Source organism: Theropithecus gelada, chromosome 20, assembly GCF_003255815.1.
Source record: "Theropithecus gelada isolate Dixy chromosome 20, Tgel_1.0, whole genome shotgun sequence".
Lineage (NCBI taxonomy): Eukaryota > Metazoa > Chordata > Mammalia > Primates > Cercopithecidae > Theropithecus > Theropithecus gelada.
Window position 1 is genome coordinate 63,320,800 of NC_037688.1, and position 17,900 is coordinate 63,338,699.

The following is a 17,900-nucleotide window of genomic DNA, read 5'->3' on the forward strand; positions in this document are numbered from 1 at the left end:
TCTCCTACTTACTTGAACTTGCTAGGAGCATTCATCCTCCATCTCTGGGTTGTAGGTGAAGTCCTCATAGTGCTCACTTCTCTCGATCTCCTGGACCATAGATCTGGTGTCCCAGAAGCCCCAGGAATTGAGGTGCTTGTTGTTCCTTCAATAAAACCACCTCCCCATTCTCTCTCCATGGATTCCCCAACTCACAAGCTGTTGGAAGCATACACGTACCTCATCCCTGCCTTTCTTTGTTTTTCCCAAAGACTGTCAGGATCTTGGTTTTAAAACTATTTAATATTTGAGTCTAGGAAGAGTAGATAACACCAAAAACAAGGTATGGATAGCTGATAACTTTGGCAGTGCTTACGTTGTTCTCACAGCTATGATCTGAGGTCTGTAGATGCCATACAGAGGTGAAACAATGTGGTATTTATCATGCATCTGGGTCAGTGCCTGGCATACACCAAATGCTTAATAAATGGTGGTTCCCCTCTGACCCTGAGAGTTCCAAGGTTTGGGGTGACTTGGGGATGATTCTAATGTCCCAACCCCACACACAAGTCTTCCTGTATGGAGGTCTTCTCCTAGGTAAAAGAAGGTGCCACAGCCTTTCATTTCCTTCTCAAGCTCCAGTTTTATGCTTGACTTTGTCTATCTGTGGGAGTATTTATGTTTTCCTCTTTTCTTCCCTCTCTTCCATTCTTCCTGTCTTCCATTACTTTTCTTTATCAGTTTCTTTTACTATTTTTATTTTTTAAATTTTTTTCCTCTTCCTTTCTCCCTCTCTTTCTTGTGTTCTTTTGCTTTCTTCTTTCTCTCTATTTCTTTCCTTTCTTCTCTTTATTTTTCTGATTCTCCCTCCAATTATTTTTCTTCTATCTTGTCTCCCCCTTCCATCTTCTCTTTCCTTTCTTCCTCCTTCCCTTGCTTCCTCTCTCCCTTCCTCCATACTTTATTTCTTTTTCAATTGCTTTCCCTGGCAGCTTTAATATTTCCCTGACTTACTTTTCTTTCCTCTTTTTCTGTTACCCTCTCCTTTTCACTCTCTCTCATTCCTTCCGTTTCTTCTTTCAACATCTAACAAGGTAATGTTTTGTGTTAATAACCAAGGCAAGACAAAAATTACATTCATGTTCTTTCATAAAGAATATCATATCTTCACAGTAAGGCCAAGGGCCCAAAGGGAAAAGAAAGAGAAAGAAGAGGGGAATCCAAATGAATGCCTCCTAGATGTATTACTGCGCACGGGCTTTCCCAGACATCTTCCACTCCTTGTCTCGAAGCTTGGTTCGTTGAATTTTCCCTGTGGAAGTCTTGGGCAGGTTCAAGACAAACTCTATCTGTTGAAAAAAAAATTGGTCCAGGGTGGGTGGTCTGTGACCACAGTGGGTTGCATTTTTCAGTACTGCCGCAGGGTGAGGGGAAGTCCTTCAGGCTGGAGCCACTTCAGGGCAGCCCCTCTGTGCAATAAGAAGCTTCAGAAAGTGCTCTGGGATGAGGACAATAAGAGGTTGGCTAGAATTGGGCATAAAGGTCTTTGACATATTTTCAGACAGAGGAGGAGCAGCATAACAGACACAACATGGCACAGCAGTCAGCCAGTTGAGCCTTGACATCAGACTCTCTGACCCCAGCTCCTCCTCTACCAATCACCTGGCTTTAACTAGGTCCTTGGCTTTGCTAAGACTAGTTTCCCTACTGAGTAAGCTGGAGGATAATAGAAACTTCATTGGGTGATTGTGTGGACAAAAGGAAATTATGCAGGCTAAGTTACTGGCATGGAGTCAGCACTGAAAAATATTAGCCGTTGTTATTAATCTGGATTTATCTGAGGTCTTCAGATATCTAAGACATCTAAGAATTAGGATACCTCATTTTGAATTCCATATCAATCATTTCCTATCGATGTACCCTAAGCAAAATTATAAAATCTCTCCAATTTCACAATTTGCTCTTGTTAAAAGGAATGTTTGAAGTTGAGGATCCTCTATCTCTAATATTCCCAAATCTGAAGACATGGATGATGAAGACGCCTCATTGAGGCTTCCAATGATGTGGCTCAATTACCTTGGCATTGGTTTAAGCATCAGATGGTCTTGAATTTAATAAAAATTAACCATTTTTAACTTTAATTTAATAATAGGGATACTGAAATGGAAAAAGTATCTTCTTAGTGGCTGATATAAGAATTCTTCTATAAGTCAAGACTGACTTTGTTGAGAAGGGTTTGTTCAAACCACAAAGAAATGGAGCAGAGGTCAGCAAACTATGACCTGCAGGCAAAATACAGCCCATGTCCTGTTTTTATCAATAAAGTTTAATTGAAATAGTCATGCCCATTCATTTAGAAACTGCCAACCTTTAGCACTGCATGGGCAAAGTTGAGTAGTTGCAACAAAGAACATATAGCCTAAAATATTTACTATTTGTGCCCCGAAGGGTAGATAGAGAGTGGATGAAAGCCACAGGAGGTATCTGGATTTAATGCTAAGAAGTAAGCTACTCTGCTTGTCATGAAGAGAGAAGCAGAAGGGACTGGATGTAGTTAGTGGAAGGAGGGGGAAGGTGGAAATAACCTGTTGCCTTGAGAATTCTAGAGGAGATACTTGCGGAAAGAGACACATCTAGTGAGATATTTGAGTAAGACACTGCACACTGTGTGATAGGACTCCTTGACTCAGCCTTCTACAATATTCAGTTATACTTAAACGTTCATAATAATTTTGGTGTGCCTGGATTTCTAACCTCCTTTGTAAATACTTATTAAATGCTTATTATGTGCTAGTCACTCTTCTAAGTGATGCCTTCTTAAATGAACTCATCCTTAACAACCTGTGAAGGGGTAACAGCATAATTCTCATTTTGCAAATAAGGAAACTGAGGAACACAGAGGTTATTGAGTAAGTGGTGGAGGTGAATGTTGAATCCAACAGTCTGATTCCTGAGACTGTGCTGTGCTGCCTCACTCTCAGAGGCTGCAGCTGATCCCCCTTCAGGGACAAAGAACTGATATGCAGCTGAGATCCCCCTCCAGGGACAAAGAACTCCCACCCCACTGCCAGACCCCTGTGGGAATTGCCTCAGCCAAAGACAGCTATCTTGTCCAAGGTCACGCTGCTTCCCAGGGCAGCCTACATCCATACTTGATCCACCTGTGACTGTAAAGACCCCCTTCCCTTCCTCACCTTGCCTTAGGACAACACTGAAAGGTTATGCTAGCTTCAGAACTCCCATGGGATTGGCTGGGGTTCCCATTGAGACTAAGTCACAGTGCAACTTCACCCTCTGCTTTTAATTCAGAGTGAGTCAAAAGCTGAAGTCATTTTTCAAGCATCAAGATTGCTAGATTGTCTTCCTGGGCTTTCTTGATCATAGTCAGAAAGACTTTTTTTTTTTGAGACAGAGTCTCACTCTGTCACCCAGGCTAGAGTGCAATGGCACAATCTTGGCTCACTGTAACCTCCACCTCCCAGATTCAAGCGATTCTCGTGCCTTAGCCTCCTGAGTAGCTGGGATTATAGGCGCATGCCGCTACGCCTGGCTAATTTTTGTATTTTGAGTAGAGACGGGGTTTCACCATGTTGGCCAGGCTAGTCTTAAACTCCTGACCTCAAGTGATCCACCCGCCTCGGCCTCCCCAAGTGCTGGGATTACAGGCGTGAGCCACCGCACCTGGCCCAGGAAGACTTTTTAAAATTAGAGGGCTGTCCTCCTCCTGAAGAAGATAAATATAACAGGAAAACAATCTATTTCTCAAGTTTGAGCGACTTGGGATCTCAAAGGCCTTACCTTTCTTGGGTACTTGTATGGGGCTGTCACTGACTTCACATGCTGCTGCAGCTCCTTGGTGAGCTGTTCTGGGTCATGGGACAGGAACTGCGAGGCCAGGACCACAAATGCTTTCACCACCTGCAAAAAAGATGAAGGCCAAGAGAGAAGGGATTAGAGTGTGTAGTCATCTCCTGGAATAATGTGAAATTGGCATTAAGACTTCCATCACCCTTGTATCTCCTCATTTGCATCCCCAGTGATCCAGGTCAAGGGAAAGGGAGAAACTGGGGACAAGAATGAGGTTCCAGCTCTCTCTGAAGTTGTTTATTGGAGGAGCAAGTGGACAATAGATTGAGACCAGGCTCGCCTCACACTCCAAGGATAATAGAGACAGATGAGGAGGAAGAAGATACAGGGGGAGAAGAGAGAAAAATAGACTGAAAACCATAACCCTAAACCATGTGTTAACTTCTCCAAACTTCAGTGTTCCCGTCTATAAAATGGGGATAAAACTGCCATATTTAACTTATGGTAAATAAAATGAAATCGTGTACAGCAGGGCTGGCTCAGAGCTGGACACACAGGGTTTTCTCAGCAGAGGATCCCCCTTTGGCCTCACTGCTCAGTGGTTCCCATCATTTTCTGTGCGATGTGTTCTGTACATACCGGAGGTGTGATAGTGCCAGGCTTACACCCTGCGGGAATGTACTAGGACACTGATCCACACATCCTACCTTAATATTTTCCTACACACACATCAAAGTCCACTAGACCCCATCTGAGCCTATTTCTAAAACCCTGGCTTTATAGGGGTCTTTCTTTTTCCCTTTATTTTCACTGCGAACACTGTGGCACGGGGGCTCTATCCTTTGGCTCAAATCCCTCCTCTGTTCTTCTGGTCAGGAATCAGAGTCTGATTCAAACACCAAACAGCAGGATAGACTCCTTCCAGCCTCATCAAAATAGACATTATATGGTACTTACTATGTGCTAGGCCTTGTTCCAAGCACTTCAAGTTTGTTTTTTTTTTTTCAGACAGAGTCTCACTCTGTCGCCAGGGCTGGAGTGCAATGGCGCGATCTCGGCTCACTGCAAGCTCCGCCTCCCGGGTTCATGCTATTCTGCTGCCTCAGCCTCCTGAGTAGCTGGATTTACAGGTGCCTGCCACCGTGCCAGGCTAATTTTTTGTATTTTTAGTAGAGACGGGATTTCACCATCTTGGCCAGCCTGGTCTTGGACTCCTGACCTCGTGATCCATCCGCCTCGGCCTCCCAACCAAGCACTTTACTTTCTAAAAATTTTTATCGATTCATATTTGTACATATGTATTGGGTACAAGTGATATTTTGTTACATGCATATATTGTAATTATCAAATTAGGATACTTGGGGTGTCCATCACCTTGAGTATTTATAATTTGTATGTGTTGAGAACATTTCAAGTCCTCTCTTCTAGCTATTTTGAAATATACAGTACATGGTTGTTAACTATAGTCACTCTACTCTGCTATTGAACATTCGAACTTATTGCTTCCATCTAACTGTATGTTTATACCCATTCACCCACCTCATCCCCCGCTTCGCCACCCACACACCCTTCTCAGCCTCTGGTATCTATCACTCTACTCTTTATCTCATAACAATCCCTCATAACAATCCCTCATCTTACAAATGGGGAAACTGAGAAACAGAGAGGCCAAGTAGCTTGCCCAAGGTCACATAGCTAGTAAGTGGCAGGGCCAAGATTGGGTCTCAGAGTGTTTAGCCCCACAGTCCCTGTTCTTAAAGCATCATACTACACTGCCCTTGTGTTGATATCTGTTCACCCCCAGACTGCTGCTTCCCCATCACCTCTCCTCGGACGGGGTCTGGGCTGCTGATCACAGCCGTCTCAACCACAGCAGGGTGCTCCATCAGCGCGTTCTCTACCTCTGAGGGTCCAATCCGGTACCTGCAGAAGAACCTGTCCTTCAGAGAAGACTGGACACCCAACCTCTAGGCCATCCCAGAAGTCTGGAACCAGCCAGAGTAAAGACCCAAATTTCCCCTCCCAATCCAGAAACCAAGCTCACCCGCTGGAGTTAATGATATCATCTGCCCGTCCCATAAACTGGAAATACCCATCTTCATCTTTGATTCCCCGGTCTCCAAGGAGCCAAAAGTCCCCTCGAATGTTGGCTGCTGTCTTCTCGGGATTGTCCTGGTGACCACAGAAAGACAGAGTGATTGTGCCTGCAAAGCCTAAATCCCCTACCCTGGGGCTGCCATGAACGGATGTCATAAGTCTTATTAAAACTGCAGGTGTGCGGTGTATAACTTGACCATGGCAGATGTGCCCTGAACCAGCCAACCCTAGGCTGCAGGTAGAACTGGATCTTTCCCATTTATTGAAGTTATTCCACTCAGGGTCTCTCAGCTACTCCTCTAGGTCCAGTCTGATGGATATTATTGATGTATCCGTTCATCCAGGCTTAGGGCATTTCCCCCACTTGTTTCCATCTCCCCTTTCACAGATATCCTAATCTCTGCTCACTCCATGGCACCACTCAAAACTATCGTTTTGATTAGGTACTTTTCTTGGCTTCTTTGTTAAATTTGAAAGTTCCAGGGACATTAGCCGGGAAGCCCCCTGGGACCCTGGCTAATGTGCATGTTTCTACACTGGCTGGATCCCTCTATTAAGCTGAGGCACTTGCTTATGAGTAATGAAAAGGCTTGAGCTTTATCCCTTGTCAGGGCATCTTCGTATATGACTCTGGTATGGGGGCATGGGCTCCAGACTGGAGATTCAGTTACTGGATGATATGGTGGCATAAAGAATTCTTAGCCTCACTCCATCATTGGGAATAGAGGGATGCTAATGATCAGAGACACCAAGAGGCTCGTCTGAAGCTAAACAGCCATGACAGAAGGTAGAATTGAGACCAGAAGCCAGGTTTCTTGGCCACTGGCTTGACTTTCTCATGGCCACATGGAGCCTCTGTGGCCTCAGAAGTCTGCCCAACAGATACTTCTGAGTCTGTTTCCCTTTCTGTCATTTGAGAATAGAGTGGGACTGCACATAGGAAATGCTTGGAGAAGGGAACAGTGTGGCCCTGCCCTGACCTCTGAGGCTCAGTTTTCCTCATTTGTAAAATAGGAATAATCATTCAAATCTACAACAAGTATTTTATTGAACACATTCACAACACAAAACTTACAGATGAGGAAACTGAGACATGACAGATCAGTAACTTGCCTAAGATCACGCAGTACAGGATTTTGAACTTGAGCAAGCTGAGTCCAAAAACTTTATAGGGTGGCTGGGAGGATTAAACAAGTTTAAAGTTTAAATAAATTTAAAGTTTACAGATTAAATGTGTTTATAGGACAATGCTTGCCTCATGGTATGCATTCAATAAGTGGTGGAAACTACTATTATTTGATTTATTATTTATTTATTTTATTAATGAATTATCTCAGGGATCAGAAGGCATGCCCTTGGGGTCTTCTCTGTCCACTTTCTAATGGTTGTGAGCTTGAGCAAGTCTTGTAATCTCTGGCTCCAACATCCTCACCTGTCAAGTGAGGTGGCCGGATTCAAGGATTATCTGTCTTTACCTTCCCAAGATCTGAAGATAGGGATTCCTCCAGCTGGATGGCAAAGTCTCAATGTAAAGTGCCTGGCAGGCTCTAAAGAAGATCAATGGCATAGAGCATGGGGATGATACCTATGGGAGGGGGCAAGGCTGCCCTTGGGGGAATGGTGCTGTGTATAGTTCAGGGTCAATAATATTTTGGGCATGAAACAGAGAGTTCTTGAGAAGTCTGAGGGCTAATTGAAGAAAAATAAGTCTTCCAATGAGGTCACAGTGATAGGCTGAGGAAGGCAAGGCTGAATAGACAGTCTTTTCTTCCACTGGCAAAGCATATATTCTTGAAAACTGGACACTCTTTGTCTTCACATCTAATGCCTCTTGGAAGTTTCAGAACATTTGGCCTCCCTCACCCCATTTAGTGCTCCCCATCCTCACTGAGGAACAGAGGAAGAGGAGCACAGTTTCTCACCACATAGCCAGAGAAGATGCCTATAGGCTTGATGGGTTTGACCCTGACGCCAATGTCTCCTTCTGTGCCGGGGGGCAGGACGTTGCCCTTATCATCTATGACCTGGAGAAAGAAGCAGGTTGGAAGAATGATGCACAGAGCAGGAGATGGCTTCAATGGTAGCATGAGATTACTGAGTTGGTCAAATGAAAGACCCTCTTGCTCTAGTGGAGACTGAAAACAACAACCAGAAACCAAGGGAACCCAAGAGCCTTAAACTCAGATCTCTGATCCATCTGTCTGGAATAGTTTAGGTGAATCCTTTTATTGAGACTGGCCCAGATGAGTCTGGGGAGATGCTTTTGGCTTTAGGAGCTCAGATAAAATAATAGCCTCCCCTTATCTTTGAGACCTACCTCACCTGTGGACTTAGAAATCAGGCAGATCAAAACTCACATTTACTCTGCTACCTTACTAGCTGACTTTGAACTACTTAAACTCTGTGCTTCAGTGTTTTCACCCATAAAACAGATACTGACAGCTTATTTCACAGGATTTTTATAGGAATGAAATAAGATACTAAGAAAGGGACTTAGCAAATGGTTATGATAGTGAATATCATGGCAAGTAACTGGATATGACACTGAATAGAGTCTAAGTTACACTTTAGATATACAAAACTATACTCATAACACAGATACACAAACACAAATTCTAGTTCTCCAAAAACAATAAAACTTTAGCTACAACGCATTCATTATAGTGTATTTTTACTAGTGAAAACTGGGACATCATCCCTTGGTCCAATAAAAGGCATAAATAGCAGTGGATACCTACTATTTACTACTATATCATCATTAAAAATCATGCTGTAGATTGGCATTAATTGAACAGAAAAGATCTTTACCTAAATTGTTAAATGATAAAAGCAAGTTACAAAATGTTATGTCAGGATTCACCCCTAGTTTTGTTTTTAAAGCATATATACTTGCATACTGTCTAGCTAATTTGCTAGATATTCAAAGTGGGTCCTTCTGGATGGCAACAATATAAATCATTTCCCCTTTTCCTCCTTCCTTCCCTCACTCTCTCCTTCCCCCTAACCTCCCTCCCTCCCTCTCTTTTTCCTTATGTTATCTTAATATCGGTACTTTCTATTATTTTGACTCAGTAAACAATGGAATACATAAATTACTGAAAATCAGTGTTTCCCCTAACTTCCTCCCTCCTTAGTGTCCCGAGCAAACCTGCACATCATAATGGGGAGCAGCTATTCCCATGTATCCTGGTTTGATTTTCATCGTCTTGGAAACTACGCAAGTTAATCCCTGTGGAAAGAAGCAGACAAATCAGCAAACCTCAGGAGGAGGTACAAGGTCATACAAAAAGAAAAAGTTTCTGTAGAGCAGGTCCTGAACTTGGCCTACACTTGGGGGCTCGTCCCGCTCCTCATTCCCTGGCTGTCTCCCCATTACTGGAACCACAATCCTAGGGGCTTTGCCAAATTGTTTGTTCAGTAAGCAACCCAACTACCACTCCCCAGGAAGAGGACCTAACAGTCACATTATAATCTCTTTTAGGGGGAGCCACATTTTTATATGACACTATGGATACCCAAAGTCCTTTCAAACTATATGGAATCACCAATATGCAATCTGTAAGGCCTGAAATATACTGACTTTTGTTTTTATTTTGAATTTTCATGGGTACATAGGTGTATATATTTATGGGATATATGAGATGCTTTGATACAGGCATGCAATTTGAAATAATCACATCATGAAGAATGAGGTATCCATTTCCTCAAGCAGTAAAATATACTTTTTAAATTATCTCCCATGGCAGCACCAGTTCTGCTTGAACCCTGAAATGAACATTCCCAACAGAATAAGAGATGAGTGGTGGATGCCTCACTGACAGAGACACAGATTGTCATTTTCTCAGATCTAGCCTGGACGCCAGATATCACAGTGATCCATCTTTTCCCACCACCCACTGTGCTGAAAAGGGCAAGTTGATCGACCCACCTCAGAAGAGAGGCTGCTGAGTGATTAAGATCATGGGAGTCTGAGTGTCCTTGTAAGCATATCCTAAACATGTCCTCCTCTGAATGGTTGGAGGCCCCTGCCAGGGTATGCTTGCCACAACTCCATTGTCCTTATTCGTATTTGCAGAACTCTTCCTAGCTCTTTCATACCACAGAGCTGCCATCAACCCTCTGCAGAAGTTCTTCCAAGGGTACTCATTAGCCAAAGAAGGATGCAGGGTAAGAGAGTGGAGAGGAAAAGGCAAGAAGTGCTGAGAGTTACAAGTAAGAGGCACCGGAAAATGGAGAGAAAGAGTTGAGGGAAAGTAGTCCCCATGTAGTTTGGATAAGTAAAACAGTATAGAATAGTATAAATTCATATTGTACACATGAGACCTCAAGAGTTCCAAGAAGATATCTCAGGAAGTGCAGTAAAGTCATGGTGGGTTCTTCTTCCCATTCCTCACTTCAGTCTAAGCAGCTTTGTACAGTGCTTGACATGTTTGATAAACTTTGGTCTCTGCTAAAATGTTTCCCTATCACAGAGGAACTTTCTGACTACCATATCTGATTTACCAACTTCTCACCCCATCTCATCTACTTTACTTTTTCCATCGCATTTCTCACCACCTGCCATGCTAGATAGTTCTTACTTTATTGTCTCTCTCCCCAAATCTCACTGGAATGTAATCTCCCAGAAAACAGGAGCTTTGCCTGTTTTGTTCTGTGCTGAATTTTCAATACCCAGTACCTGTCCCTTCATGGAGGCTCAATAAATATTTCTCAAATAAATGAATGATAAATGGTGGCTAACATTTTTTATTGTCAAAGAGACTTTTGAAGCCCAAAAAGTGCATCCAGCCCATGGTTCCCCTGGGAACAGGTACCGTTTCTGTCTGGCCATAGAATTCTCGGATGTCCAGTCCAGTCTGGGCCCTCCAGTTCTCCAGAATTTCTGGAAGAAGGGAATCCCCTCCACTGAGGCAGTTCTGTAGATGGGGGAACTTGTAACTGAAGAAGAGAAATAAGAGTTTCCCCTCAGCCTCCCTGGAACCAAAGTCCACCCAGGCCTAGACCTGGTTTCTGGGTGCTTTAATGATGCAAATGGCTTCATGGGGTTATCTGTGTGCAAGAGATTCAGATAGATAGGCATGCATGTATGTGAGGGAGTCAGGGGGACGGGGCCAGACTCTCTTACCAATCCTCAAAGCCCCATCACCTGGAAAGATCCTGCTGTAGCAACATCCGGTAAACAAGGGGGGCACCAATCATGCTCTTGATTGGGTAGCTGGAGAGCGTCTAGAAGAAGAGAGCCAGGTGAGACATTGGTCACCAGGTCAGATGCCAACTTATGGCTATGCACAGTTGTTACGGTTGTGAGCTATGGAGTTGTAGAGGTCTGGATTAAAACGCTAGCTTGGTTACTATGTCTGTTTCAGGTCAAATGAGCCCCACAATTCTTATGCACCCTGAAAACACAAATAAGAGGGAAATGAATACATATTATGGTAATGAAAAAGCCTAAGACTATTTTGAAACCTTTTTGTCAAATCCTGGATGTCTGTTCCTGCCAGTTTAAGACTTGCCCTCATTAACACAACCCTAGGAGTATATCACCCCCTAGCAACTAAGGGAAGATCAGCTGCCTCAGCACAGCAGCTGTCTTGGTTAAGTCCCTTAACCTTCTGTAGCCAACTTTATAATAGTTTGTTTCCAACCTTATTTTCCAAAAAATACTTTTGGGATATATTTTAGCTATAAAAGGTCTTTGAAAAGCTAAAGACATTAGACATTTATATCTATAGACATTTCAAAACAAGTGCTACAAAAAGACCTAGTACTGAATACTTGCCATGTTCAGTGTTATGTCATTTAATTTTCACAATAACCTCATAGAGTGTGTACTATCATCCTCATGATTCAGAGGGGAAACCCATGATGTACAAGGTTAAGTAGCTGCTCCAAGGTCACCTAGTCAGCAAGTAGTGGGATCATTATTTGCAGCATGTATTCCTGTAATATAATACCATCTCCATCCCATGCTTTTCTTTATGAAGAATATAATAGAGTATTGTCTTAGTCTGTTTTCTGTTGCTATAACTGAGTACCCAAGACTGAGTAATTTATGAAGAAAAGAAATTTATTTCTTGCAATTCTAGGGGCTGGAGAGTCCAAGGTCAAGAAGCTGCATCTGGTGAGAGCCTTCTTGCTGATGGGGACTCAGGGCATCACATGGCAAAGGGGCTCATGAGACAGAGCAAAACTGGCTTTTTATATAACAGACCTACTCTTCAAAACTAACCCACTAACTTGATAACCCATTAATCCATTAATCCCTCATGAGACCAAATCATCTCTTAAAGGCCCCACCTCTTAATACTGTGCCACTGGGGATTGAGTTTGTTGATGAAAGGTGCCAAACTCTGTAAAATATTTGAAGGGTGCACCTTGGTTTTATACATTTTAGGGAGACATGAGACTTCAATCAAGCACATTTAAAAAATACATTGGTTTGGCCCAGAAGGGTGGGACAACTTGAAGAGGGGTCTTCCAGCTTATAGGTAGATTTAAATTTTTTCTGATTGACAATTGGTTGAGTTTATCCAAAGACCTGGGTTCAATAGAAAGGAATGCCTTGGTTAAAATAAAGAATTATGGAGACCCAAGTTCTTATTTGCAGAGGAAGCTTTTAGGTACTGGCACTAGGCGTTAGAGAGAATAGGTTGTAAAATGGGTTTTTTTTTTTTTAAATCAGACTTGAAATCTGTATTGCTGTTAATACCAGAGAGGTATAATGAGGCATGTCCCACTCTCACTTCCTGTCATGGCCTGAAACAGTCTCTTAGGTTAAATTTTTAAAAGAACCCTGGCTGAGGAGGAAGGTCATTCAGATGGTTGGGGGTGGCGAGGCCTTAGGATTTTATTTTTGGTTTACAAGTTTCATCATGAGTTTTGGAGGGCACAAATATTCAAACTATGGCAATGGTTTAAGCAAAATGTCTAGAAAAAATGACAAATGTGAATATCATGCAATCATTTCCTTCAGATGCTCTTGGTAAACAGATATAAGCTATGAAAATGACGCCATATTCCTTATTGCTTTGCCTTACTAGAAGCTCAACTTGCAACTACATACTCATTTGCTATATTTCTCCTTAATTTCCTTAGTCTTTCCCCCCCTACACCTCCAACTTATATTTTCCTAATGGACTTTATAATTTTGCTTCTGTTTTCATTTTTTTTAAATGGTGGAACTTAATAAGAGCCAGTTCAAATCCTTTTGGGAAGGACACAGAGTAAGAATTTGTTTAAAACAGAGAATGACAGTATCATTTGAAGATAATTTCCTAAGAAAATTCAGACCACACCTGACTTTTTGACTTTTGAAGATGTCATCTATGCCTTAGCTTGAATCTTTGTTGCAGCCAAATAGATGTCTGGATGGGCCATCAGAGATCTGGGGGCATGGCAGGGAAATAACCCAACCCCTCTATCAAAGAGTCCAACATAGGGTGTATCTTTGTAAGCAAAATGAGGTCATTTTTATTGCTTTGTCGCTACAGGATAATGCATAGCTGCAGTTTGTGATCTTACCTAATGGCTGTACCATCAAGTTCTATAGGAAAAAATTCCATTTATTCTTCTGAGTTGCTTCTAGAAAATCATCTTAAATTGGAAATAACCCAATGTTCACTAACAATAGGATGGGGGAAAATTTTGATAGATTCACAGAATGGAATACTATGCAGCCAGTTAAAGAACAAACATCTGATACACGCAACACATGGACTAACCTCACAGAGAATATTTTGAGTAAAAGAAGCCAAATGCAAAAGATTATATATAATGTTCCATTTACATGAAATGCAAGAGGAGATAAAATTAATCTATGGTGATAGAGATCAAACGAATGATTAAGTTATGGGGTGTAGACACTGTCAGAGAAGGAGTATGAACACCTGCAGTGGTGGGAATATTTCATGTCTTGATCTAGTGGTGTTTACATGGGTGTCTGATATGAATTGGATGCTGTATCCCCACCTAAATCCCTATATTAAAGCTCTAACTCTCAACTTGATGGTATTTGGAGGCGGGGCTTTTAGGGGTAATTATACAAGGTAATGAAACAGGTGCCCCAATGAGAGCATGAATGTCTTTATTTTTAAAAAGGAAGAGATTCCAGCACTGTCTTTCTCAACCATGTGAGAATACAGCAATAAGGGAGCCATAACAAGCCAGAAAGAGGGCCTCCCCAGGAATCCAATTATGCTGGCACCCTGATCTCAGACTTACAGCCTCCAGAGCTATAATAAGTAAATGTCTGTTATTTAAGCCACCTAGACTATGGTATTTTATTATAGTAGCCCAAGCTGACTGAGACAGTATCTTAACATAGGTAAATTATTTTCAAACTGTACATTTAGGATGGTGGCACTCTATGTACTTTACCTTCAGTTTGTGTTTTATGCTGCAAATAAAAAAGGAAATGAAACGTGCACTCTCTCTCTCTCACACACACACACACACACACACACACACGAGGGAGATGGCATCCCCTCCAATACTCCAGCTTTCCCTTTTACATGTGGTTCATCAGCATCTATCTGATAGGTGACACCAGCGGATGAGCCCATGCAGTTGTTGAGTGAACAAATGACCTACAATGTCTTTCTCCTGAACATACTGCTTTCATCTATATATGTGTCTGTCTCCTTCCCTAGAACATGAGCTCCACAAGGTCAGGGATCATTTCCATCTTGCTTACTGAACACTGTTCACCACATGGCAGGGGTTTAGCAAAAATTAAATAAGTTGAAACAAACTACACTAAATTGAAGTGTGCAAACCTCGGGCTCACTCTGAATAACTGGTGCAAACAGGATCCTCTCTTACCTTTAGAATAATCAGTGGGTCAAACGTTGGCAAGAGATGAACAAATGTGCATGCTCCTACTGTCCAAGTTTCCAAAAGTGAGGTTATAATGTTCAGTATCCAACCTGTGTCTGATATGGTCCACATTATATCAGAGCCTTGCAGACCTGTCCAACTGAAAACACAGACAAAACACATGTACACATAGGTGGGTGCATGCTGACCTTAGGATGTGTGGGACACTAAGGTGTAGGGGAGGAAAGAGAGGTGTGTGTGCAGAGGTCTGTGTGTATCTGCCTGCAGGTTTATAGGCATATGTCTAAGTATAAGTAGGAAGGGGGAAGAAAAGTTGTTCTATCCACACATCCTGCATCAACAGGAGATGAATGTTCAGAAGGTGGGACCCCAGTTGACGTGACTTAATATATAATTGGGTCTCATTCTCATTTTACCTCCAAAACTTAGTACCATTTGTGGCATGCATGTGGTAACCACCCAGGAAAATTCTACTAACACAAGGCATCTGCATGACAAATATTCTAACAGATGCCTTGCCAAGTTCAAGTTTGGCTGAATAGAACTTTGCTTCTCTTTTCTTCAAGTACTGCAAATTGCCCGTACAGCTGATGGTCTTGCACTAAGTAAACTTATCAGTTTTCTCTCTTCAGGGCAGAATAAAAGGTTTAGACCTTTCTTAAAGCAAGAATGATTTAGGCTAGACATGAACAACTTCCTTGTGACTGGGGACTGCCATAGTGTATCTTCTTTCCCGAAGATGATTAATGCCTTCGGCTCTTCAGGGAAATTAGGTCATAGTACAAGACTTCTCTAAGTCTCACTTTGTATCTGTGAAAAATGAGATCACTACCAAATTTTTTGGGGGAAGGGGAATTTCATATTTTAGTTACATTTAAGTAATTTATCCCCTATCTTTTAGAAACTGCGTTTTACTGCAGCTCTTCTATTGTATAATTTTTATTAACTTATTTAATTTGCTGTCACTATGGTCTCATAGATGGAATATTTACACTTTCCATTTTTTGCGTTATTATATTTTCCCATTCTAATAATAAAATTAACATGGAAGGAGGGATCTACTAAAAAAATTCTGATGATTTATAGATATCATTGTGTGAAGACCTTGGCACAGTGTTTCATGATTCCACAAATGGGATTAATGTAGCAGTGGAAAAAAAAAAAAGCCCAACTATGAGGTCTGTGGCCCAGAAATCCTGAGATCTCTGTTCGCAAATTTATCCAATTATATCTTCCACTTCAATGAATTTGCAAAGTAATTTGCCGCTGACAAAAACTGCCCTCTTGGAACGTGGACAGTATCAAAGCAAATTGCCAGCACCCCAAACAACAACATAGAGATCAGTCTGGGGAAATGCATGTAAGCCTTTTGCTAATTATTCACCCTGCTAGGCATTTGGCTCAACACGTGGAAGAAGTTTTGAGACCCTGTGTTATCTAAAAGATGTGTCCCATTGGAGATCACTGGATACCCAGCACGTGAAGCCATGTCCTCTTTAGCTTTCCTTCTGAATTTTCTTTCTCAGAACCACAAGGTGGTAAGCCCAGCCTAGGAGCACTGGATTTGAACTCAGAAAAGTCTTCATGCCTCGTCATACAATTCTCTGTAGAGAGAGAGAGCTCAGCTTACCCAGCATCCATCTTGGCCTTGAGACCCAGGCTTGAGTGGGAATGTTCTGCCATCTTGGGAAGCCCACTGGTCCCACTAGTGAAGTAGATGGCAACTGTTTCATGGCTTCCAGTCTCCACACATCGATGAGTGGTGGATGCCTCGCTGACAGAGACAGAGATTGTCATTTTCTCAGATCTAGCCTGGACACCAGATATCACAGTGACCCATCTTTTCCCACCACCCACTGTGCTGAAAAAGGCAAGTTGATCGAACCACCTCAGAAGAGAGGCTGCTGAGTGATTAATATCACGGGAGTCTGAGTCAATCAGAGTTGGGTTTGAAAACCACTCAAGTTTGGCACTTTGTTATCAATGCAACCCTAAACTAGTTATTTAACTTCCCTGTGTCTCACTTTATATCTGCAAAAAGTGAGATCAAGTCCAATAGAGTTACTGAGAAAGTTAACTCTACCACCAAAGAAATGAGCAACTTGCTTAGCAAGAACTCAATAAATGCTAATCTAAATGTTGTGAAGAGCCCTGGCATGACACCAAGTGGACGGAGGTGTGGAGTTAATATGAGTTTTCCAAGTACTTTCTTGGCACTCTCTTCTATTCCCTGGAAGCACCTACACATCTCTTGGACATCTCCAGTGTCCTGATTTTGAGCCTTTGAAAGCAGGCATTGGCCGGGCATGGAGGCTAACGCCTGTAATCCTAGCACTTTGGGAGGCCGAGACAGGCAGATCACGAGGTCAGGAGATCGAGACCATCCTGGCTAACATGGTGAAACCCCATCTCTACTAAAAATACAAAAAATTAGCCGGGCATGGTGGTGGGCGCCTGTAGTCCCAGCTACTCAGGAGACTGGGGCAGGAGAATGGCATGAACCCGGGAGGCGTAGCTTGCAGTGAGCTGAGATCATGCTACTGCACTCTAGCCTGGGCAACAGAGTGAGAGTCCATCTAAAAAGAAAAAGCAGGCATCATGTTATTTATTTCTATGACATCTACCTTAAAGACTATGGCATTAGAAAGGAAAAGCTGAAGTTATCCCTTCAAGTTTCCAATCATATGTGCCCCTAATAGAGGGATTTCAGACATGTGACAGAGAAAATCATTAATCCAGCCAATCATGCTATCAACTTTTGGAAGGACACATGGAAAGAACTCTGCCCTTCATCAACCTCTCTTAGAGATACAGAAGGTGGGAAGAAGAGTCTAGAAACTCAACGTATCAGCCATCTCTTGGGTTTTCCCTCATGACCTTGGCCTCACCCCTGATTTGAGTCATAGTTCCAGTGAATAGTTCTGGGTGGGTTTCAACCCACTTGGTATTAACACCATGTTGTTTCCAGTGTGCACCACAAGTGATTCACTTTGTGCCCCATAGTTTCTCTGTTTTACCATAGCATGGAACTCTGAGCCACTCTTTATGCATGAGTGTGCAGCCCAGCGTGTGGAGGCAATAACACCCCCAGGGCAACCCTCAACCTGTGGGGGTCAGATGCTGATGGGTCAGTGCTTTTCAATCCTTTAGAGGACAATCCTAGGAGGCATTATATGTGCTGC

The 17,900-nt window shown here is 42.5% G+C and overlaps 1 protein-coding gene across 1 annotated transcript in view; it reads right to left on the minus strand.

The window, feature by feature from the left end:
- Positions 1 to 263: 263 nt before the first annotated feature.
- LOC112614781 (acyl-coenzyme A synthetase ACSM2B, mitochondrial) overlaps positions 264 to 17,900 on the minus strand; it is a 35,255-nt gene continuing 17,618 nt past the window's right edge. The window contains exons 5-14 of the mRNA XM_025371501.1: positions 16,349 to 16,492; positions 14,704 to 14,857; positions 11,030 to 11,109; positions 10,698 to 10,821; positions 9,032 to 9,112; positions 7,806 to 7,907; positions 5,831 to 5,958; positions 5,610 to 5,709; positions 3,778 to 3,897; positions 264 to 1,328 (exon numbers count right to left, since the gene is read on the minus strand). Coding sequence (XP_025227286.1) covers positions 1,224 to 1,328; positions 3,778 to 3,897; positions 5,610 to 5,709; positions 5,831 to 5,958; positions 7,806 to 7,907; positions 9,032 to 9,112; positions 10,698 to 10,821; positions 11,030 to 11,109; positions 14,704 to 14,857; positions 16,349 to 16,492 — 1,138 coding nt within the window. The 3' untranslated portion in view covers positions 264 to 1,223. The remainder of the gene's footprint in view (positions 1,329 to 3,777; positions 3,898 to 5,609; positions 5,710 to 5,830; positions 5,959 to 7,805; positions 7,908 to 9,031; positions 9,113 to 10,697; positions 10,822 to 11,029; positions 11,110 to 14,703; positions 14,858 to 16,348; positions 16,493 to 17,900) is intronic.